We start from the raw sequence: 23,407 nt of genomic DNA, 5'->3' as shown, positions 1-23,407 counted from the left end.
CTGGGCTTGCTGTTCCTAAGACAGTAGCCAGGAAGCCCTTACCCCAAAAAGTATCTACATCGGATGCTAGCGTCTGAAACAGACACGTCTTTGCAAGAGCGAGGCTGCGGCTCGTTTCTGACGCGGTAAATCCCCAATCTGAGCGTCGTCAAACGCAGGCTTCTGATCAGGTGTGAAGTCAATGAGTGCATAAGAAACAGGAAGACTGGGAGCAGTGTGAGACAAGATGTGGCTGAGCGACATCTTCATCTGAGCGAGCAAGATGAGAAAAATCCAATGGCAAAGAGTCGGCAGCTTTCCTCACTGTAACGTGAAGCTTCCCAAAGATCACATAAAAAGACTATTTAAAATATTTAATGCACACGAAAAAAAAGTGTGACATGCACTAAACACAGAAAACTTAGATGTCATTTGAACATAAGGCACTGATGCAATAAACTTGTGTGTGTGTGTGGGGGGGGCGCTTTTTGATGACATTAATATCTGCTGCACAATAAAAACACAGATGCTGGTGGAAATAGAGGCAGATCTTTGTGAAGGTTCCAGATGTGGATTTTGTGCAAATTCCTGACAATGTCTACATCATAAAGAAATGTTTGGTCTGAGGAAATTCAGGAAAAGTGAATAAAATAAAATATATTAAAGTAATTCAGGCTTCTTTACTTTTCCCCCACAACTGATGGTCCTTTTGAAATTATCTTTCATCTCAAAAGCGAAAACAAAACAAAAGTTCATCACAAAATCTAAACTTATTGTTAATTCCTGTGCATCCCCCTGCTTCGCTGTAAAAGTGATGATTTACTCACATTATCAGAGGGTATGAGTATACAATCCATTATTTCAGGTTATTTTATATTTTTATCCACTTTGTATGAAGACAACTAAATGTTCTACACTTCTGATTTGTATCATAACTACTGTAGAAGCACTTGGAGAGCGCAAACCTCCGCCAAGGCCATAGGATCACTGACATCACGTGGAATACCCTTTGGCAAAGAGACTTATTCCACGTCATTTCACGCATCTACTGTCATGTTTCAGATTCAGTGGTTAAACCCTTAGATCTTCAGCAAATGTATTTATAAAGAGAAACTGCATGAACTACACAAGTTTTTTTTATTTTCTAATAAGTTTATTCAATGAGGAGAAACAAATGCTAAATTGTTGTGTGGTAACTTAATTTTTGTTCAGCCTTTGTGACCCGTCTTCATGAAGTTAGATGTAAAAATGTTGAAATTGGCCCTACCCTGCAATGATACAGGCTGGGCGAATTGGAGACTCGGCTCCGCACCATGGAAAATTCTACAGCTAGCCAGGCCCCTGTAGTCGGTGCGGACCAAGGTAGCTTAGCCGCCGTTAGTTCCCTTCCAGCAGATCCCGAGCAGCCGGGAAAGCAGGTCGACTGGGTGACTGTGAGGAAGAAGCGTAGTTCTAAACAGAAGCCCCGTGTACACCGCCAACCCGTTCACATTTCTAACCGTTTTTCCCCACTCAGCGACACACCCACCAAGGATCAAACTCTGGTTATTGGCGACTCTGTTTTGAGAAATGTGAAGTTAGCGACACCAGCAACCATAGTCAATTGTCTTCCGGGGGCCAGAGCAGGCGACACTGAAGGAAATTTGAAACTGCTGGCTAAGGCTAAGCGTAAATTTGGTAAGATTGTAATTCACGTCGGCAGTAATGACACCCGGTTACGCCAATCAGAGGTCACTAAAATTAACATTGAATCGGTGTGTAACTTTTCAAAAACAATGTCAGACTCTGCAGTTTTCTCTGGGCCCCTCCCCAATCGGACCGGGAGTGACATGTTTAGCCGCATGTTCTCCTTGAATTGCTGGCTGTCTGAGTGGTGTCCAAAAAATGAGGTGGGCATCATAGATAATTGTCAAAGCTTCTGGGGAAAACCTGGTCTTGTTAGGAGAGACAGCATCCATCCCACTTCGGATGGAGCAGCTCTCATTTCTAGAAATCTGGACAATTTTCTTAAATCCTCCAAACCGTGACTATTCAGGGTTGGGACCAGGAAGCAGAGTTGTAGTCTTAAACACCTCTCTGCAGCTTCTCTCCCCCTGCCATCCCCTCATTACCCCATCCCCGTAGAGACGGTGCCTGCTCCCAGACCACCAATAACCAGTAAAAATCTATTTAAGCATAAAAATTCAAAAGAAAAAATAATATAGCACCTTCAACTGCACCACAGACTAAAACAGTTAAATGTGGTCTATTAAACATTAGGTCTCTCTCTTCTAAGTCCCTGTTAGTAAATGATATAATAATTGATCAACATATTGATTTATTCTGCCTTACAGAAACCTTGTTACAGCAGGATGAATATGTTAGTTTAAATGAGTCAACACCCCCGAGTCACACTAACTGCCAGAATGCTCGTAGCACGGGCCGAGGCGGAGGATTAGCAGCAATCTTCCATTCCAGCTTATTAATTAATCAAAAACCCAGACAGAGCTTTAATTCATTTGAAAGCTTGACTCTTAGTCTTGTCCATCCAAATTGGAAGTCCCAAAAACCAGTTTTATTTGTTATTATCTATCGTCCATCTGGTCGTTACTGTGAGTTTCTCTGTGAATTTTCAGACCGTTTGTCTGACTTAGTGCTTAGCTCAGATAAGATAATTATAGTGGGCGATTTTAACATCCACACAGATGCTGAGAATGACAGCCTCAACACTGCATTTAATCTATTATTAGACTCAATTGGCTTTGCTCAAAATGTAATTGAGTCCACCCACCACTTTAATCATATCTTAGATCTTGTTCTGACTTATGGTATGGAAATTGAAGACTTAACAGTATTCCCTGAAAACTCCCTTCTGTCTGATCATTTCTTAATAACATTTACATTTACTCTGATGGACTACCCAGCAGTGGGGAATAAGTTTCATTACACTAGAAGTCTTTCAGAAAGCGGTGTAACTAGGTTTAAGGATATGATTCCTTCTTTATGTTCTCTAATGCCATATACCAACACAGTGCAGAGTAGCTACCTAAACTCTGTAAGTGAGATAGAGTATCTCGTCAATTGTTTTACATCCTCATTGAAGACAACTCTGGATGCTGTAGCTCCTCTGAAAAAGAGAGCTTTAAATCAGAAGTGCCTGACTCCGTGGTATAACTCACAAACTCGCAGCTTAAAGCAGATAACCCATAAGTTGGAGAGGAAATGGTGTCTCACTAATTTAGAAGATCTTCACTTAGCCTGGAAAAAGAGTCTGTTGCTCTATAAAAAAAGCCCTCCGTAAAGCTAGGACATCTTACTACTCATCACTAATTGAAGAAAATAAGAACAACCCCAGGTTTCTTTTCAGCACTGTAGCCAGGCTGACAAAGAGTCAGAGCTCTATTGAGCTGAGTATTCCTTTAACTTTAACTAGTAATGACTTCATGACTTTCTTTGCTAATAAAATTTTAACTATTAGAGAAAAAATTACTCATAACCATCCCAAAGATGTATCGTTATCTTTGGCTGCTTTCAGTGATGCCGGTATCTGGTTAGACTCTTTCTCTCCGATTGTTCTGTCTGAGTTATTTTCATTAGTTACTTCCTCCAAACCATCAACATGTCTATTAGACCCCATTCCTACCAGGCTGCTCAAGGAAGCCCTACCATTAATTAATGCTTCGATCTTAAATATGATCAGTCTATCTTTATTAGTTGGCTATGTACCACAGGCTTTTAAGGTGGCAGTAATTAAACCATTACTTAAAAAGCCATCACTTGACCCAGCTATCTTAGCTAATTATAGGCCAATCTCCAACCTTCCTTTTCTCTCAAAAATTCTTGAAAGGGTAGTTGTAAAACAGCTAACTGATCATCTGCAGAGGAATGGTCTATTTGAAGAGTTTCAGTCAGGTTTTAGAATTCATCATAGTACAGAAACAGCATTAATGAAGGCTACAAATGATCTTCTTATGGCCTCAGACAGTGGACTCATCTCTGTGCTTGTTCTGTTAGAACTCAGTGCTGCTTTTGATACTGTTGACCATAAAATTTTATTACAGAGATTAGAGCATGCCATAGGTATTAAAGGCACTGCGCTGCGGTGGTTTGAATCATATTTATCTAATAGATTACAATTTGTTCATGTAAATGGGGAATCTTCTTCACAGACTAAGGTTAATTATGGAGTTCCACAAGGTTCTGTGTTAGGACCAATTTTATTCACTTTATACATGTTTCCCTTAGGCAGTATTATTAGACGGCATTGCTTAAATTTTCATTGTTACGCAGATGATACCCAGCTTTATCTATCCATGAAGCCAGAGGACACACACCAATTAGCTAAATTGCAGAGATTGTCTTACAGTCATAAAGACATGGATGACCTCTAATTTCCTGCTTTTAAACTCAGATAAAACTGAAGTTATTGCACTTGGCCCCACAAATCTTAGAAACATGGTGTCTAACCAGATCCTTACTCTGGATGGCACTACCCTGACCTCTAGTAATACTGTGAGAAATCTTGGAGTCATTTTTGATCAGGATATGTCATTCAATGCGCATATTAAACAAATATGTAGGACTGCTTTTTTTTCATTTGCGCAATATCTCTAAAATTAGAAAGGTCTTGTCTCAGAGTGATGCTGAAAACTAATTCATGCATTTATTTCCTCTAGGCTGGATTATTGTAATTCATTATTATCAGATTGTCCTAAACGTTCCCTGAAAAGCCTTCAGTTAATTCAAAATGCTGCAGCTAGAGTGCTAACAGGGACTAGAAGGAGAGAGCATATCTCACCCATATTGGCCTCTCTTCATTGGCTTCCTGTTAATTCTAGAATAGAATTTAAAATTCTTCTTCTTACTTATAAGGTTTTGAATAATCAGGTCCCATCTTATCTTAGGGACCTCATAGTACCATATAACCCAATAGAGCGCTTCGCTCTCAGACTGCAGGCTTACTTGTAGTTCCTAGGGTTTGTAAGAGTAGAATGGGAGGCAGAGCCTTCAGCTTTCAGGCTCCTCTCCTGTGGAACCAGCTCCCAATTCAGATCAGGAAGACAGACACCCTCTCTACTTTTAAGATTAGGCTTAAAACTTTCCTTTTTGCTAAAGCTTATAGTTAGGGCTGGATCAGGTGACCTTGAACCATCCCTTAGTTATGCTGCTATAGACTTAGACTGCTGGGGGGTTCCCATGATGCACCGAGTGTTTCTTTCTCTTTTTGCTCTGTATGCACCACTCTGCATTTAATCATTAGTGATTGATCTCTGCTCCCCTCCACAGCATGTCTTTTTCCTGGTTCTCTCCCTCAGGCCCAACCAGTCCCAGCAGAAGACTGCCCCTCCCTGAGCCTGGTTCTGCTGGAGGATTCTTCCTGTTAAAGGGAGTTTTTCCTTCCCACTGTCGCCAAGTGCTTGCTCACAGGGGGGTTGTTTTGACCGTTGGGGTTTTTCCGTAATTATTGTATGGCCTTGCCTTACAATATAAAGCGCCTTGGGGCAACTGTTTGTTGTGATTTGGCGCTATATAAATAAAATTAATTTGATTTGATTTGATAAAGAATCCTTAAAAAAAATTACTGGATCCGGATCGTATTCCGAATCATTACCAAAATGTAATGACTTGAGTTAGGCCAAGAAACACCCCTGGTAAAAACTTCATTGAAATCCGTTGAGGATTTTTTGAGTAATCCTGCTAACAAACCAACCAACCAACAAACGGACGCGACCAAAAACATAACCTCCTTGGCGGAGGTAACAAATACATGTATATGATGTCAGGCCCAAAAGTAGATACTTTGGTAATGTTGGTAAGGTTAGATTTTATTTGTGTGAAGTGTCTTGAGGCAGCTTTGTTGTGATTTGGCGCAATATAAATGAAATTAATTGAATTGATGCTCATGTTGCACCTGATTAAAATGTGGTGAATTTGCACCCAATTTATAAACAAGAGTCATCAGGAGATGACATGTCCGCCCAGTAATACAAAATGTCGAGGGATCGCCCAAGTACACCTTTATGCTAAATATGAATGAAATTGGTCAAAGGGTTCTTGAGATATCATGATAACAAAGGTGGCAATGACAATATGTTTAATATCTTGCTGTGACCCTGAAAGTGACCCCAAGGTCACCGTAATGGACTGGTGTCGGGAGATCACCCAAGTACACCTTTATGCTAAATATGAATGAAATTGGTCAACTGGTTCTTGAGATATCGCAACACAGTCTAAAGGTAAATAGAGATTCAGCAGCACGAAATACAAATTAATCTATTAGTTCGTGATATTGTGACGAAAAGCGCCTCATTTTCATCACAGCAGCACGAATTCATTCTAATTCATTCCGTGATGGCTGCATGAAATTAAAATTGAAGCGGGGGGGTCGAGGTGGTTATGTTTAGGGTTGGGGGGTAGGAGTAGGGTTAGTAATAGTGATTTAAAAAAAAAACCCGTCACGAAACTTTGACTCATTTCGTGACAGGAGGACAAAAAAAAACATGAGACTGGGCTGGATATTGCAAAACAAGCAAAAATGGACAGACAGGCATACTAACTGCTACCCCCTGCCCCCGTCCCATATTTCATACCGGGGGGATAAAAAGCAGATTTGTTTTTCTTATGTAATGAAGAATACACACCTGATCTTATCAGGTTCTTCTATTTTGTCTGCTGGCCAACAAGGCTACTGCTGCATATGACCATTCGCCATATTGCGATATCCCATAATCCCTTGTGCGCCAGAGAGGCACTGCAATCAAAACCTTATGAACCTTATACTGCCAAAATGTAAATTTTATGCCTTTCATAATATTTATAATAGACTGCATGCATGACACTGTAGAACACTTGCTAAAACAAATATTCTAAATATTACGTGTCTGCTACTGTCAACCCGCATGGAACTTCATAAACGCAAAACAGATTACAGACATCTTTTTATATATATTATATATATATATATATATATATATATATATATATATATAACTCTGGAAGGACACAAAGCAAGGTGTTAAGAGAGCAGACTTAACTTTCCCCGACAATGACAAGAACAGGATGTAATCATAGCTCAGGGCAATTCCCATTGTAAAGAACGGTGAGATTCTCACTTGTTGACTTAAAACAAACACAATAACGGCTAAAAACCTAGATAATATATCCACGAGAGTTTCAGGCACAATATACAAAGAGTTTTAACTTGTGCTGTTGCTGTGAAGGAGCAATCACAGCGTTTAAAGGACCTCCACCATAACAAAAACAAAACCATAATACAAATGTGGCCTTTAGCTAGTCAGGGCCATGATTAGATGTTTACTCGTAAGACTGGACGGACGGAGATGACCCTGGGCCAGTACGTCCTGCCTCACAGACATGAGGAAAACATCATTTTTTTCCTCCACAGTGTGCAGTGGTTATATTGCAGCGTTATCAGAGCATCCTGTAACAGTTCACTATGTTGTTGACTGCTCACACTGCTGTCACCTCTCAGAGATTTTGTGACATTTGCAACCTCGATAGGGTGAATGAAGCAACAGATTGACTGAATTATCTGCAAAAACTGGGTTGCTCATAATGAACAGAATAAGTGGGGAAAAAAGATGATGCTACAGCTCAGAACCTCTGATGTGCACAAGCTGTGCAACTCGTGCACAGGTTCATTTTCTGCTGTATTTTTCAATCAGGGAGCAGGACCACATATCTGGAAACGATTCACAGCGCTTCACTTTTCCACATTTTGTTGTTACAGACTTATTCCAAAATGGATGAAGTCAATGTTTTCCCTCAAAATTCTACTCACAACACCCCATAATGACAACATGAAAAAAGTTTTTTCGAAATTTTTTGCAAATTATTTAAAAAAAAAAAAAAACCTAAGAAATTGCATGTACATAAGAATTCACACCATTTGTACAATATTTTGTTGATGCACCTTTGGCAACAATTATAGCCTCAATTCTTCTTGAATATGATGCCACAAGCTTGGCGCACCTATCTTTGGGCAGTTTTACCCATTCCTCTTTGCAGCACCTCCCAAACTCCATCAGGTTGGATGGGGAGCGTCGATACACAGCCATTTTCAGATCTCTCCAAAGATGTTCAATGGATTCAGGTCTGGGCTCTGGCTGGACCACTCAAGGACATTCACAGGTGGCTGCCACCACAATGCTTCAGTGTAGGGATGGTGCCTGGTTTCATCTAAACATGACACAAGCATTCACTCCAAAGAGTTCAGTCTTCATCTCATCACACCAGAGAATTTTGTTTCTCATGGTCTGTCCTTCAGGTGCCTTTTGTCAAACTCCAGGTGGGCTGTCGTGTGACTTTTACTAACGAGTGGCTTCCGTCTCGCCACTCTACCATACAGGCCTGATTGGTGGATTGCTGCAGAGACAGTTGTAAGTACAGGTTCATAGAGTTGCTGGGGTGCAAGTAAACCCATGTTGGTCTGCGGACAAGAAGGTTCTCCTCTCTCCACAGTGGATTGCTGGAGTCTGACAGAGTGTCCATCAGGTTCTTGGTCACCTCCCTGACTAAGATCCTTCTCCCCCAATCGCTCAGTTTAGATGGGCAGCCATCTCTAGGAAGAGCCCTGTAGGATCTGAACTTCTTCCATTTATGGATGATGGAGGCCACTGCCCTCAATGGAAGCTTCAAAGCAGCAGAAATATTTCTGTATCCTTGTATCCTCTGTCTCAGAGGTCTACAGACAATATCTTTGACTTCATGTTTGGTTTGTGCTCTGACTGCCAACTGTGGGACCTTATATGTAGACAGGTGTGTGTCTTTCCAAATCATGTCCAATCAACTGAATTTACCCCAGGTGGACTCCAATTAAACTGTAGAAACATCTCAAGGATGATCAGCGGAAACAGGATGCACCTGAGCTTAATTTTGAGCTTCATGGCAAAGGCTGTAAATACTTATGTACATGTGATTTCTTAGTGTTTTTATATTTAGTAAATTTGCAAAAATCTAAAAAAAAAAAAAAAAAAGGGGTATTGTGTGTAGAATTTTGAGGAAAAAAATGAATTTCATCCATTTTGGAATAAGGCTGTAACATAACAAAATGTGGTGTTGTGAATACTGTCCAGATGCACCATATTTCTTTATTTGCATTTTAGCCCAAGATTTGCACAAAAAAGTGACATAATGCTGGAAAGTATTTTTTTCTCCAGAGCATGCCGTACATATTTTACTTTGCAAAAACTAATAAGCTGATTTTATTGGAACTTGATGAAGGGGTGGAGCATGGGCCAAGGAAGAAACCATTAAACTTTGGAGCAAAGCTGGATCAAGGGCTGGATCATTTCTTTGATCCTGAATGCTGGATTTTGATCCCAAATGCTTATTTTAAGATTGTTATTTTTAAGAATGGCAATCAGGATACAAAAGGATCATGAACACAGTTCAGCAATCACACTAAATATCTGTGAGCAGAATTAAATTTCACCAATTAGGATCAGAGATCAGGGATTTGAAATACAGTTCAGCCATCTGGATTAAAAATCAGTGACTAGGCTCAAAGATCAGCAAAAAGCATACCAACGGTCACATGGACAAACTTCAACAATTTGAGTAATTTCATTGATCAGGATCAAAGTTCAATCTACACAATGCAAGGTTCAAAGACCAGCAATCAGGTTATCAAATGGGAGTAATCAAGATCAAAGGTCAGTGATCTGAAACACAGTTTAGCAATCAGTTTAAAATATGAATGCTCAGCATCCAAGATCAGCAATATGGATCAAAGGTCAGTGCACAGAATGAAAAGTCATTGATCAAGATCAAAGCTCTGAAACTGGGATCACAGTTCCGCAATTGGAATTAAATATTAGTGATGAGGATAAAAGTTCAGCACTTAGGATCACATTTCAGAAATAGGGATTAAACATCAGTGAGCAGGTTGAAAAGTTCAACAATCAGGATCAAAGGCCACACATGGGGATCAAATATCACTGAGTAGGATCAAAGATCAGCAATCAGGATCAATTGTCAAAAATGGGGATTAAATATCAGCCAGCAGGCTCAAGTTTCAACAGCAATCAGGATAAAAACTCTTCAGTCTGACTCAAACTTCAGTGATCAGGATAAAAGGTCAAAGTTAAATCATGACAATCAAAGTTACAACAATTAAGATTAACAGCATTTGGGATCAAAGATCAGCAATCAAGATAAACATAGGGGCATACGTTCCTTCTAGTTATTTGAATCTTATATTAAGTGACCAAACTAATCCGACCAAGCTTCAGATCTGAGTTCCAGATTCAAAATTAAACACCAACTGTGACCCACAGTTGGTGTCACGCCTGGTCCTGGGAAACAGGACAGTGCCTCCTCTCTGTCAGGGCCCATGCACTTTGCCTCTCTTGTCACAGAGCAAATTAAAGTGGTTACCCACAGGATCAGCCAGCAGAAAAGGGTTTTATTTTACCCCGGATGATGTCACTGTGTCTGTTAATACGTTCACCAAAGAGGTTTTCATGACAGCACATTAATTGTGGGAAAAAAAAATAAGACTTTGAGAGCAACTAGTATTTCTTTATTGGTGAACCTGGCAACTGAAGTTCCTGTACACATTTAATGTTGGCAGCCAGTTAGTCCGCACATTTTCAATTTGTTCTTGAAAAGTTGTGACTCTATTCACAAATTTAATGTTATTCTTTTTGCAAAGATGATATTTTCTTTCCCCCATAATTCATTAGAGGCTGGTTTTCCTCACTGGGATCAACTGGATCCAGCGTCTGTATTTATTTTTTCCTTTCATTCACACTTCGATCCCGTGGGTGTGCACTCTGACAACTGTTCTTTTACTCAGTGTCTGAGACGTCCTGTTCTTCAAGACACAGTCAAATGTTTGAGAAGAAATAATTCTGTTTGACAGAAGAACACTCAGTAATATCCACCATGTAAAAACTTTGGAGGGACAAACGTGATACAGAGTGGAGAAGATGTTGCAACAACATGAATTTTAGGAATTCTGCCTTAGTATCATTCAGCTGTGGTAGAGAAGCTTGAATCTTCAACTGGACTGGGTTGCTTGACGCGAGGACGTTTCGCTTCAAATCGCAGAAGCTTCCTCAGCTAAAATTCTTGCTCTGGTAGTCTGACTTCTGTCTTGACTCTTGTAGAGAAGAATAAACAAAAGCCAACAAAAGCTGGAGTTTTTTAAACCTAACCAGACCCCCTCCTACCGAGAGGCCTACTGCTATAGGCTAGTGACTAAACAATAGCTCTAATTAGCACCTATTGTGCCCTCCTAATGACAGGGCAGTTGTCCCTCCTAATGATGGGACGGAAGCCTCTCCTGATGACTCCCTTGACGACTCTCCTGATGACGTGAATGACTCATTACCATGAACAAAACACTGAAACTGCTTTGACCTGAGTACCCCATTGTAAACAGGGGACAAAGCGTGTCCCCTATTTAACGTCCTTGCGTCAAGCAACCCAGTCCAGTTGAAGATTCAAGCTTCTCTACTATGGAAACCACCTGGACAACTGACAGCCTACACAGAAACATTCAGCTGTGGAGGATAAAATCTGAAGCACCAAGCTGGTTAACAGTAACAGATTAAATTATGAGAATTCATGAAGACAAACAGAGGTCAGGTGTGAAAGGTTAAGATAGTTCTTTGTGTCGCCACATAACACGACAAACCGCCTTGGATCCTGAACAACCAGTCGTTACCCACCTCTACCAAAAGGTAACAATGTCACCAGCAGGTTAAATGTGGGGCATCCGCTTAGTTTGTCCGTTTCTCAACCCTGATGCACCTGAGTCCTGCCCACACTGCCAAAATTTAGTCACAGAAGTTCCTTCACAAAGCACAACAGTACACCTCATCTGAGTCTCCTAAAGTAAACATTCATTTGACGCCAGTGATCATCAAAGACATGGCGCCAAAGACAGACAGCACCTTAGGTCACTTGTTAGTGTCCCAACTCACATGACTACACAGTCAGACAAGAGCACCCAAATGAAGAAACTTGGACCATCATTCTCTTTTAAAAGGTATCAGCATCACCAAACACCTTTGTCCAGGACCTAACGACTCCATAAGCTTCTCCAATATAGTTCTAATCTCTAAGTCTGAAGACCTCAAGGCATCAACGTCATTGCTGAAATAAATAAATGTCACTTCAAGTTCATCGCATACTACACTGATGCCAGCAAGGCATTAAAAACCTGGCTCTCCGTCTTAGGCCAGGACCATCACAAACTGAGACACTCCAACTCCTCACTCAGCTTCTGAACTTCTGCAATCAGGGTATCGATTGATTCCACTAAGATCACAGCATTGTCCACAGTGAACCATTCCTCACCCGCAAGCTGCTGGACACCACAACCCAACACCCAGAAACTGTTGACCAAACAGGATCCAGAGCATATCACTCACACATATATAAACAAGTAAAAATATCTTTAAAAAAAATAGAGAACATCTGGACAATGTCTTAGAAGAATTTGGACAAGCTCTTAGAAGTGGCATTACAAGAGGTTGTATATTTCAATGCAAAAACAAAATCTATGGATGAGTGGAGCCCTCCACAGGATGTTTAAAGAGCAGCACCGATGAACACAGCATGAGAGGACAAGTGAGAAATACAAATTTTTGGGTGGGGTTCTGTTGGGACAACTTAAAATTTTTGGTTGGAAATGCTCCAAGGACCTTTCAAGTAAAAGCCGTCTTTCTCTCAGCCTGGAGAGAAGAGCTCTGTCAGAAAAAAAAACTTAATGGTTTGTCCAACACCCAACTTTCACATCAGAAACACATAGTAACCCCCCCCCCCCCCCCGTTGCTGCTGTTGTCCATCAAATCCCACAAAATTATTCACAAGACACGAAAAGCCAACTTCCATCCATCCATCCATTTTCTTCCGCTTTATCTGGAGTCGGGTCGCGGGGGCAGCAGCTCAAGCAAAGCCACCCAGACCTCCCGATCCACACACACCTCCCCCAGCTCCTCCAGGGGAACCCCAAGGCATTCCCAAGCCAGCCGAGAGATGTAGTCCCTCCAGCGTGTCCTGGGTCTTCCCCGGGGCTTCCTCCCAATGGGACGTGCCCGGAACACCTCTCCAGCGAGGCGTCCAGGGGGCATCTGGAAAAGATGCCCGAGCCACCTCAACTGACTCCTTTCGACGTGGAGGAGCAGCGGCTCGACTCCGAGTTCCTCCCAAGTGACCGTGCTCCTCACCCTATCTCTAAGGGAGCACCCAGCCACCCTGCGGAGGAAACTCATCTCGGCTGCTTGTACTCCCGATCTCGTTCTTTCGGTCATGAGCCAAATCTCATGACCATAGGCAAGGATCGGAACGTAGATCGATCGGTAAATCGAGAGCTTTGCCCCCCTACTCAGCTCTCTTCACCACGACGATCCGATACAGCGACCGCATCACTGCAGATGCTGCACCGATCCGTCTATCGATCTCACGCTCCATCCGTCCCTCACTCGTGAACAAGACCCCGAGATACTTAAACTCCTCTGAAAGCCAACTTGCCAAGACATAATTGGTTCACCAAGTCCAGCAAAGTTGTAATACCAACCATTGATGAGAACTATTGGGTAGGACTAGCTCAAGATCAACTCCACACTTAAAACCCACCTCCACTGTAAGATAGACATCTTTGAAATGAATGCAAACATAGCAGTGTTCCACTGAGGATGTGAAGAGTAAGTATTTGGGAAATGGACCTGGATCATACTAGAATTCTACTACAGTGCAACATTTTGAAAAGTGTGCAATGGTGCAACCCAGAAGCACAGGTACTGCTCACATTTCCAAACTAGGCTTCACTGGAAAGAATTATGGAGTGTGTTCTCTTTCTTTGAATGAATAATACATCTCGATTACAGCATCTCAAGCAACTAGAGGTATAGCTGTTCGTAGCGAAGACTCTGGCACTATAGTTCCTCATTTTAGTTTGACAACATCCCAATTCACCCCAATGGACTTACAGTTGTTGTCATGATGTCTTCTGCCATCCGAGTTGCTTCCTCTGCATTAAACTCTAGGAACACCATCTTCATAAACCAAAACCTCAGAACCTCTTTGGGTTGACCAGTTTGAAGAAGAGGTCCTTGGGGGTGAAAGCAAAGCTCCAGTAGAGTCTCGGCGGGAAGGACATCCAAAGCCCCACAGATTTTGTAGGTCTAGGACTGTTACTTTCACCTTGTGGAAGCTTTCTTTTCCATACTATCAATGTCAGCAGGGTGACGACGTACAGCTTACTCCTCTGGAAGCCAACCACAGACTTGAGCAACTCAACGCCATCATCAGCATCCCAGGTTAATTGTTTTAGGCACTGGTGTGTCTGTTATCAGGCTGGTGGCCCATCTTGAAAATCAGTTTTACCTCTGTATTCCTGTTGTAAGTGTATTAAATGAACATTTCTTTGCATGGTTCCCAGTTGGTTCTTCACAGTGACACTGAAAAGCTTCTCTTCGGAGTTGCTGCCAATTATTTCACTCATTTCCGGTCAGGTGAGGTCAAAGATTTGGTCTTCTGATTCCATTTGAACCCAACCAAGTGCAGGAAGAATTTAGACAACTATCAGACTTCAAGGAAACCAACTTCATCTTTAATTTTCACCAGCAAGGAAAAACAATAAAAAGTAATTCAACAAAACACACATTTAGTGGTAATAAAATAACACAAAAACAACAGGTCATTAAGTTCACCTGATCGGGCCGTTCTTTCTTCCAAGTTTCTTCTTTTGAATTTCCAGCAGGTGAGATACCTGAACGTACTACTGCCTCCCACTGTTCTACTCTGGTATTGCAGCTGACTAAGCATTTAGTTTTTACTAACCTGTTTTGAATATTCCTGACAAATCTATAACACTTTTATTGTTGCTGGTAGTATTCCCAACCGCACACATTTTAACACCGAAGTGAGACAGTTTTATAATGTAGCTCTAAACGTGCTAACCAGTGGGAGGGAATGCTAGTTAGCATTTTTCTCGCACACACACTTGCCTTTAAAATCTCTCAATAATAAAAAGTAAGTCCCTTCGGCTGCTCCCTTGTTTGCACTCGGGGTCGCCACAGCAAATCCAAGGTGGATCTGCATGTTTGAATTGGCACAAGTTTTACGCCGAATGCCCTTCCTGACATAACTCCACATTACATGGAGAAATGTGGCAGGGGTGGGATTTGAACCCAGAACCTTCTGAACTGAAACCAAGCGCATTAACCACTTGGCCACCTCAATAATATTACAGTAATTTTTTTATATGGAATTACGGGAATTTCGCTAAACGTTTTGCATTATTAGCCTCTTTCTAATCCTTTCGTTTGGATTATTTTATACACTTTATAGTGTTATATGTTAATATAACGAATTCAACGTGCTAAATAAAAACAGCAATAAAGCAGCTAAATTGCGTTTGTGGTTATTTCTGAAAATAAATGTGGCAACGTAACATTTTGAAACATCTTGCGCTTTTGCAATTCACAATTACTGCCACAAGATGGCGGTATATTTCCTAAATGGACAGGAGCAATTTAGGGTTGTATATCATGCCCCAGAGGGGGCGCTGTTCTAGGCCCCAGCACAATGTGACCACGGGCACTGGAGACAAAACGTCAGGTATAAATTTGATCAAGACTAAAAACAGATCACATTGTTTATTTGTGTTTGTTTTAGAGCTGTTTATAGGTCACATGATAATAAAACACTGTGTTGGCCGAGTTGAAGGTATGCAGCGGCCGGGGCCAGTTTCTCCGTCAAAGAACACTGGTGCTACAGAACCACAGGCTGCAGCTTCAAAAGCAGATGTCACTGTGGGAGAGAGCAGATTCCCAGTGGACAGGGATCCGATGACACCGATTCTGGTTGTCCATGTTGCAGCAAATGACAACAAATGTCGTGAGTCTCAACTTCTTTAAAAATAAATTTAATCGTACAGAACAAACTTTGCAGCTTCATCAAGCTTTCCTACAGGCCACAGGACAACCTGATGACCCTTAAGCTCCTCAGCTGATGACAGATGATTTGTGGGAGACACAAAGACACAAGCTGTTGGAGGTTAGATCTAGAATAACGACTGAGTGGATTTGACTTACCAATAATATCAGTTGATATGGGCCTTTCAGGAACATATTGGTATCTGTTATTTTTAACCAACATAGAAACTTTAATTTTTAAGAATAAGCAATGCAGAAAAACTGTTGGAAATGGTGTCATTACATAAATTGTCCAGGAGATGGCACTCCAGTGGCGTGGTTTATAATGCTGTCAAGCATAGCTGTGACCCCATCAACCCTTGGTCACATTAGCTACAAGGGACAAACCCAAAGCTTTCAGCTGACATTGATTTTTCAATCAGAGTGGGCGTTTTACAACGACGATGGCTAGGCGGGGCTAAAACAGACAGCAGCAAGACATACACTGGTTGGTTGGTTGATATATTTAGTTATTCATAATAAAGTTAATGTTTAAACTGCGATTTGACATAAGGGTTTGATTATTAGAAACTGTCATTTTTAATGTAAATATCAGCAGATATATCGTTGTTGTAAAGTGTTTTTGTTCCTAATATCTGCATCACCCCCCCCCCCCCCCCCCCCCCCCCCCAAAAAAAAATCCTTATCGGTCAGCCACTAGAAATAATCATACATTCTGTTTTTCCAGGAGTCCTGCTCACAATAGACGGGCAAGTGATGGCTGGACAAGACAGGATCCTGGATCACATAATGGATCCCAATCTTGACCAAGACGTGTGGCTGGTTGTGTTTTTAATTAGCCACCACATCTGCCATGTACTGTAAAAAAATAAACTAAAAGAGATGAGCCAAAATGTTTAAAACACAGCACATTTAATTTAATGACACGTTATGCAGAAAGCAACTAAAGTGCAAATCTGGTCAGTAACCGTGAGTTCCAATGGCTTGACTTTTTCATGCATAAGAAATAACACCGGACCTTAATTACAATCCATATGTTGAAGTCAGAAACTGAGAAATTCCTTTATAATGCGAAAAAGAAAAAAATTCTCTCACTTGACAAAAGGGTGCTTTGTAGAGATCCAAAAATGTAGTTTCTAAACTTGTTTTGTTTTGGGGGTTTTTCTCGTGCTTCAGTATATGACATTTCTGCTTTGAGGCAACGAGTTCAAGAATTCGTTCAGTGTCGAAAGATATTCTTCTGGGTGACATCGCATGTGAGCAGCATGTACTGACTTCTTCCACTTCCTGCTCTTCACGGTCACGCCTCTTTCCTTCCAGGAGGCAATAACATTTTCCAAGACGGCCAAGTCGCACATGGCGTCGTTTTCGGAGTAGAAGAGGAGAGCCGGCGAGGTGATGGGGTTGTTGTGGAAAACCTCCACACCCCTGTTGTAGAAATCCACGGTGCAGCTTCTGAAGAGCCAGAAGTAAAGGGTGACCGCATTTTTAATGAAGCCCTCCAAACGTGGCGCCAGCGTCTTTCCGAGACCTGAACAAACGAGAAAAAGAGTTTACAAATAAACTCAAGCAGTCAGAATTCGACCCCATATATATCGACCTGGCTGATTATCGGCGTAGGGTCAACTGATTATTGGCAGCCCAATTATCTGCGCCGATTATCGGTGCTGATAATTGATTGACTCCTAACATACATATATATACGTATACGTATATATATACTCAACAAAAATATAAACGCAACACTTTTGGTTTTGCTCCCATTTTGTATGAGATGAACTCAAAGATCTTAAACTTTTTCCACATACACAATATCACCATTTCCCTCAAATATTGTTCACAAACCAGTCTAAATCTGTGATAGTGAGCACTTCTCCTTTGCTGAGATAATCCATCCCACCTCACAGGTGTGCCATATCAAGATGCTGATTAGACACCATGATTAGTGCACAGGTGTGCCTTACACTGCCCACAATAAACAGAGAACACAGAAAGTCCAGATGAAGAATTTGTTATGCCAGTGCCACAAAAAGCCAGTAAAATTAAAGCTGTTGTAACACCAGGACTTGCAGCAGCATTGGATAGGACCAAAACAACAGACAGAAGTGCCACCTATATTCTAACTGAAACGGCAGCAAGTCTTGGTCATGATGCAAGCAACTTAAATATCATTATCATGTAAAGGATGTTCTCTTATGTTACACAGCTGTATAATTGGTTCTTGTGCTGATTCATACATTTTTGAATATTAAGTACTGCAAGGCATAAAGAATATTATTGTTTGGAGCTAGATCAAAATATATGTGGAAATATATAAAGCATACACTTATTTAAATTTATCAATAATGAAACAGTATTTCATCAATAAAATGAAAATGCAATGTTTGATTGTTACAAAATCTTCGCTACCCCAGTATGTAGGTATTGTAGGAGCATGATACATGTACGAGAAGAACTGCATCTCACAATTCATGTTTTAGTGTTAACTATTTTATGGGATATGAAAAGATTTGATTTTCCAATGTATTGCCATAATTTCTGTCCTGACATATCAATATTAAACTGACAGAAATAATTTGGAAATATCTGGAAATGACCATACTATATGACAAAGTTATTGCGAGCAAAATCTTTAAGGGCTGTGTGCTACCAGTAAAAAGTATTAGAGTTTTATGAAATTGTACATGATTTTGACCATTTTTATGGACCACCCTAATATATATATATATATATATATATATATATGTGCGCACTGAACAAAAATATAAATGCAACACTTGTTTTTGCCCCCATTTTTCATGAGTTGAACGCAAAGATCTCTAACATTTTCTATATACACAAAAGACAGATTTCTCTCAAATACTGTTCACAAATCTGTCTAAATCTGTGTTAGTGAGCGCTTCTCCTTTGCCAATATAATCCACACCTCACAGGTGTGGCATATCAAGATGCCGATTAGACAGCATGATTATTGCACAAGTGTGCCTTAGACTGGCCACAATAAAAGGTTGTGATGCCCTTATTATCAGCCTGGGTCAGCTGATTATTGGCCTGGAAGATTACTGGCACCGATAATCGGTCAATCACATACACACACACACGTGTGTGTGTCGGCCTGGCTGATTACGGTGTGGGGGGGTCAACCGATTATCAGCGTGGCCAATTATCTGCACCGATTATCAGCTGACCGGTAATCAGGTGTGAAATCACCCTTAATATCACAAACTATGAGTAGCTAAGGTAATGAAAAATATGCAATAGTTGTACCCATTAGAACTACCAAATTTGAAAAGGAGACACAAAGAATCGTGGCAGATCAGAGCTGCCTGATGTATTATTTAAAGAAATGACACACACTCAACACACACGTAGCACGAGCCGCAGGGTAACCGGGTCCGATCATTTTCAGTCACCTGCTGCCATGTGCTCCAGAGTGCCAGCCACCAAGCTGTCAAAGATGGTCCCCGTCACCCTCTGCGCTAGAGCGGCAGATTTTGTTTGTCCCTGAGAAATGTGGATGAGGAGCTGGGAGAAGGTGTAGCCGCCGATGGAGGTGGCGTGAACCAGCACGGGCCGCCCTGAGAACTCTGGCTTCTCCAGGACCTTCAAGATCTCAGCGCCATATTCCAGCCCCCATCGAGGCCACAGGAAGTCCATGACGCTGCTCTGAACCAGGAGGACATCCATGCCACGATCCAGGTACAGGTCCCAGTACTTTGCAACCGCCCCCGGCTGGGCTCCAAGCCAGGCGAAGAAGAGGAGGAGCGGGCGAGGAGACGAGGACGAACGTGGATCAGAGAGCAAATGAGTGGAGGAAGTGTCTCGAGAGGAGGCGTCACAAAGACAGGAGTCCGGAGGAGGGGAGCACGGAGTTGTCCTGTCACTGGCTGGATAGAGTGCTCCTGGTGCGGCGAGGGGAGCACAGTAATACGTGATGCCCCTCCTGATGCTCCTGACCTTGAAGCCATTAGTTTTTTCAGACACGACTGCATCAGACCTGACAAGACAAATGAAAACATGGCGTGTGCAAACTAATTAAAATGTTAGAAAAGGAGTGGACATTTAGACAGAAATTATCCCAGTGACCTTTAAAGTTGAAGGTTTTTGGGTGAACTAATGATTTTTCACAAGAAAATTGTGTTGTGTTGAAATCACGATTATTATCTTCCATTTGCGTTCTTTGGAGAATAAACTTTAAATCAATGTTACAAAGTAATTAGGTTGTTATTCATATGAAAAGAGGTCAAGTTCTCTGACACAATGACTTCTTGAGTCTTTTCTAAATGCCATGAAGAAGAGAAGTGAGGGAAGCCAACAAGTACGTCCCTTCAGCTTCTCCTTTGCTTTTCATTCAGGGTCACCACAGCAGATCTGAGCTGGATGTACCCAGTACTTTGGCACAAGTTTTACAATGCAAACTCTTCATTGCATGGAAAATTGGCAAATGTGGCCTTGAACTGGGAACATTCTGTAATGGAAACAAGCACACTTAGCCACTTGAACAGAAACAGCATTAGTGAAGGTTACAAATGATCTTCTTATGGCCTCAGACAGTGGACTCATCTCTGTGCTTGTCCTGTTAGACCTCAGTGCTGCTTTTGATACTGCTGACCATAAAATTTTATTAGAGATTAGAGCATGTCATAGGTATTAAAGGCACTGCGCTGCAGTGGTTTGAATCATATTTATCTAATAGATTACAATTTGTTCATGTAAATGAGGAGTCTTCTTCACAGACTAAGGTTAATTATGGAGTTCCATAAGGTTCTGTGCTAGGACCAATTTTATTCACTTTATACATGCTTCCCTTAGTCAGTATTATTAGAAAGCATTGCTTAAATTTTCATTGTTACGCAGATGATACCCAGCTTTATCTATCCATGAAGCCAGAGGACACACACCAATTAGTGAAACTGCAGGATTGTCTTACAGACATAAAGACATGGATGACCTCTAATTTCCTGCTTTTAAATTCAGATAAAACTGAAGTTATTGTACTTGGCCCCACAAATCTTAGAAACATGGTGTCTAACCAGATCCTTACTCTGGATGGCATTACCCTGACCTCTAGTAATACTGTGAGAACTCTTGGAGTCATTTTTGATCAGGATATGTCATTCAATGCGCATATTAAGCAAATATGTAGGACTGCTTTTTTACATTTGCGCAATATCTCTAAAATTAGAAAGGTCTTGTCTCAGAGTGATGCTGAAAAACTAATTCATGCATTTATTTCCTCTAGGCTGGACTATTGTAATTCATTATTATCAGGTTGTCCTAAAAGTTCCCTGAAAAGCCTTCAGTTAATTCAAAATGCTGCAGCTAGAGTACTGACAGGGACTAGAAGGATAGAGCATATCTCACCCATATTGGCTTCTCTTCATTGGCTTCCTGTTAATTCTAGAATAGAATTTAAAATTCTTCTTCTTACTTATAAGGTTTTGAATAATCAGGTCCCATCTTATCTTAGGGACCTCATAGTACCATATCACCCCAATAGAGCGCTTCGCTCTCAGACTGCAGGCTTACTTGTAGTTCCTAGGGTTTGTAAGAGTAGAATGGGAGGCAGAGCCTTCAGCTTTCAGGCTCCTCTCCTGTGGAACCAGCTCCCAATTCAGATCAGGGAGACAGACACCATCTCTACTTTTAAGATTAGGCTTAAAACTTTCCTTTTTGCTAAAGCTTATAGTTAGGGCTGGATCAGGTGACCCTGAACCATCCCTTAGTTATGCTGCTATAGACTTAGACTGCTGGGGGGTTCCCATGATGCACCGAGTGTTTCTTTCTCTTTTTGCTCTGTATGCACCACTCTGCATTTAATCATTAGTAATTGATCTCTGCTCTCTTCCACAGCATGTCTTTTTCCTGGTTCTCTCCCCTCAGCCCCAACCAGTCCCAGCAGAAGACTGCCCCTCCCTGAGCCTGGTTCTGCTGGAGGTTTCATCCTGTTAAAAGGGAGTTTTTCCTTCCCACTGTCGCCAAGTGCTTGCTCACAGGGGGTCGTTTTGACCGTTGGGGTTTTTCTGTAATTACTGTAAGGCTTTTGCCTTGCAATATAAAGCGCCTTGGGGCAACTGTTGTTGTGATTTGGCACTATATAAAGAAAATTTATTTGATTTGACCATCCACACAAGGACACCCATAAAAACATTGGCGTGATAAAAAAAAAAACCTTATAAACCTGAAAAAAAAAATTTAATACAACTTTGAGAATTGATGCCATAATTAAATATAGTACGAGTCAAAGATTTAGACACTTTCTCATTATAATTTAAACAATCAAATACAAACAAAATCTGTGTTAATTGTCAGCAAATAGTGCCTTTTCCCCTGCATTTAAACTGCAGTCAGTTACATCACATTTAATCAAACTCTGATGTCGCTATGTTAAAATTTTGCCCCAAAATGGAAACCCTTAAAGTTTGGTCCTTCAACCCCCAGTTGCTCCTAGTGTGCAGTTGGGCACCTTGCATGGCAACATCCCGAGGCTGATGTGTGAATGGGTGAATGTGAGGCGTCAATGTAAAGCGCTTTGAGCTTCTGCTAAATAAATGCAGTCCATTTATCATAATATTAATAACAAAAAGTAAAATCCATAAGTATCCAAAAGTAATATCCATGAAAGTTAGGCTATGATGATTTACATTTTATTTTAATGACGCAGAGCTGCACCTGCAGCCACGCCCCCTCAAAGAGATAAAACAAAAGATGCTCATAAACGCCTTCTTTCCATAAATGTATCCAGTAATCACTATTATAGCAGCCGGTACAAGCACAGATTATCGTTTTCACACGATGGATTCACTGCCCGTGTCATTTACGCAAAAAATATCATGAAAACGTTCTTGATAAAATAAATAAAACATCTTCGCAATGTTTTATGGCGCCACCATTCGGATTGGAGTATAATGCAGGCGCGTAAAAGCAAGGAAATGCAGAGAATTTTTTTACAATAAGAATTTAAAATAAAAAACAATAAAAAATATATTGCCGGGGTAAGTGATGACGAGGAACGAGCTCAGTAAAGCTTCTCAGACGCATCACCAGCCTCCACGACACGTCACACACAAACACGAAATGCCGATTTTTATCTTATTGTATTATTAGTAGTAGTTTTTTTGTTTGTTTGGTTTTTTTTTTTTTTACCTTGTCAAGAACGGCAGGTTTCCCATCTCTCAAACGTGAAATACGTTATCTCCGAGCGGGTTGTAATGTCACCGGGGGGATAAGGCAGAACATCGGACGGAAGACGCGGCAGGAAAAGTAAAGCTAGACGAAAGAAGCTCAAGCTGCACTTCCGCTTTCGGCGTGAATGCCAGCACCCGGAAAATCCGTTTAAACAATAAAACAACAAGATGCTGTTACATATTTACCAATGTCACACTGACTTTTGTCATTTCAAACCAGACCACGGTCAAAGGTAAGCTGATGTGTTTGCCCATTTAAAAATATCGCACTGACCTCAAGCTTTATCCAAACAGGAAAGTTTTAGCATCCCTATTTATTTACTCATTTGTTTATTTATGTTGTTTTGCTCT

At 41.1% G+C, this 23,407-nt stretch overlaps 1 protein-coding gene and 1 long non-coding RNA gene across 2 annotated transcripts; both read right to left on the bottom strand.

Moving 5' to 3' along the window:
• Positions 1 to 14,895: 14,895 nt before the first annotated feature.
• LOC117504349 lies at positions 14,896 to 15,290 on the bottom strand. The gene is made up of 2 exons (XR_004558773.1): positions 15,169 to 15,290; positions 14,896 to 14,950 (listed from the first exon to the last, which is right to left on the bottom strand). It is a non-coding gene; the product is annotated as an uncharacterized LOC117504349 (long non-coding RNA).
• A 1,472-nt stretch (positions 15,291 to 16,762) lies between these two features.
• On the bottom strand, positions 16,763 to 23,118 carry LOC117504348. Its single transcript, XM_034163790.1, has 3 exons — positions 23,016 to 23,118; positions 19,283 to 19,866; positions 16,763 to 17,400 (listed from the first exon to the last, which is right to left on the bottom strand). The coding sequence occupies exons 1-3, from the start codon at positions 23,039 to 23,041 to the stop codon at positions 17,042 to 17,044; spliced, it is 969 nt and encodes a 322-aa protein (XP_034019681.1). The 5' UTR covers positions 23,042 to 23,118; the 3' UTR covers positions 16,763 to 17,041.
• Between the last annotated feature and the right edge of the window lie 289 nt (positions 23,119 to 23,407).

Source organism: Thalassophryne amazonica, chromosome 22 (assembly GCF_902500255.1).
Source record: "Thalassophryne amazonica chromosome 22, fThaAma1.1, whole genome shotgun sequence".
Lineage (NCBI taxonomy): Eukaryota > Metazoa > Chordata > Actinopteri > Batrachoidiformes > Batrachoididae > Thalassophryne > Thalassophryne amazonica.
This window is presented reverse-complemented; position numbering and strand designations above follow the sequence as displayed.

Bases quoted from the DNA above. Each gene is read 5' to 3' on its own strand.
- LOC117504348 (XM_034163790.1), bottom strand. From the start codon at position 23,041: ATGGGAAACCTGCCGTTCTTGACAAG. The intron at 19,867-23,015 runs GTAAAAAAAAAA...TTGTCTTGTCAG, and splicing joins AACCTGCCGTTCTTGACAAG to GTCTGATGCAGTCGTGTCTG. The intron at 17,401-19,282 runs GTGACTGAAAAT...TCGTTTGTTCAG, and splicing joins TCTGGAGCACATGGCAGCAG to GTCTCGGAAAGACGCTGGCG.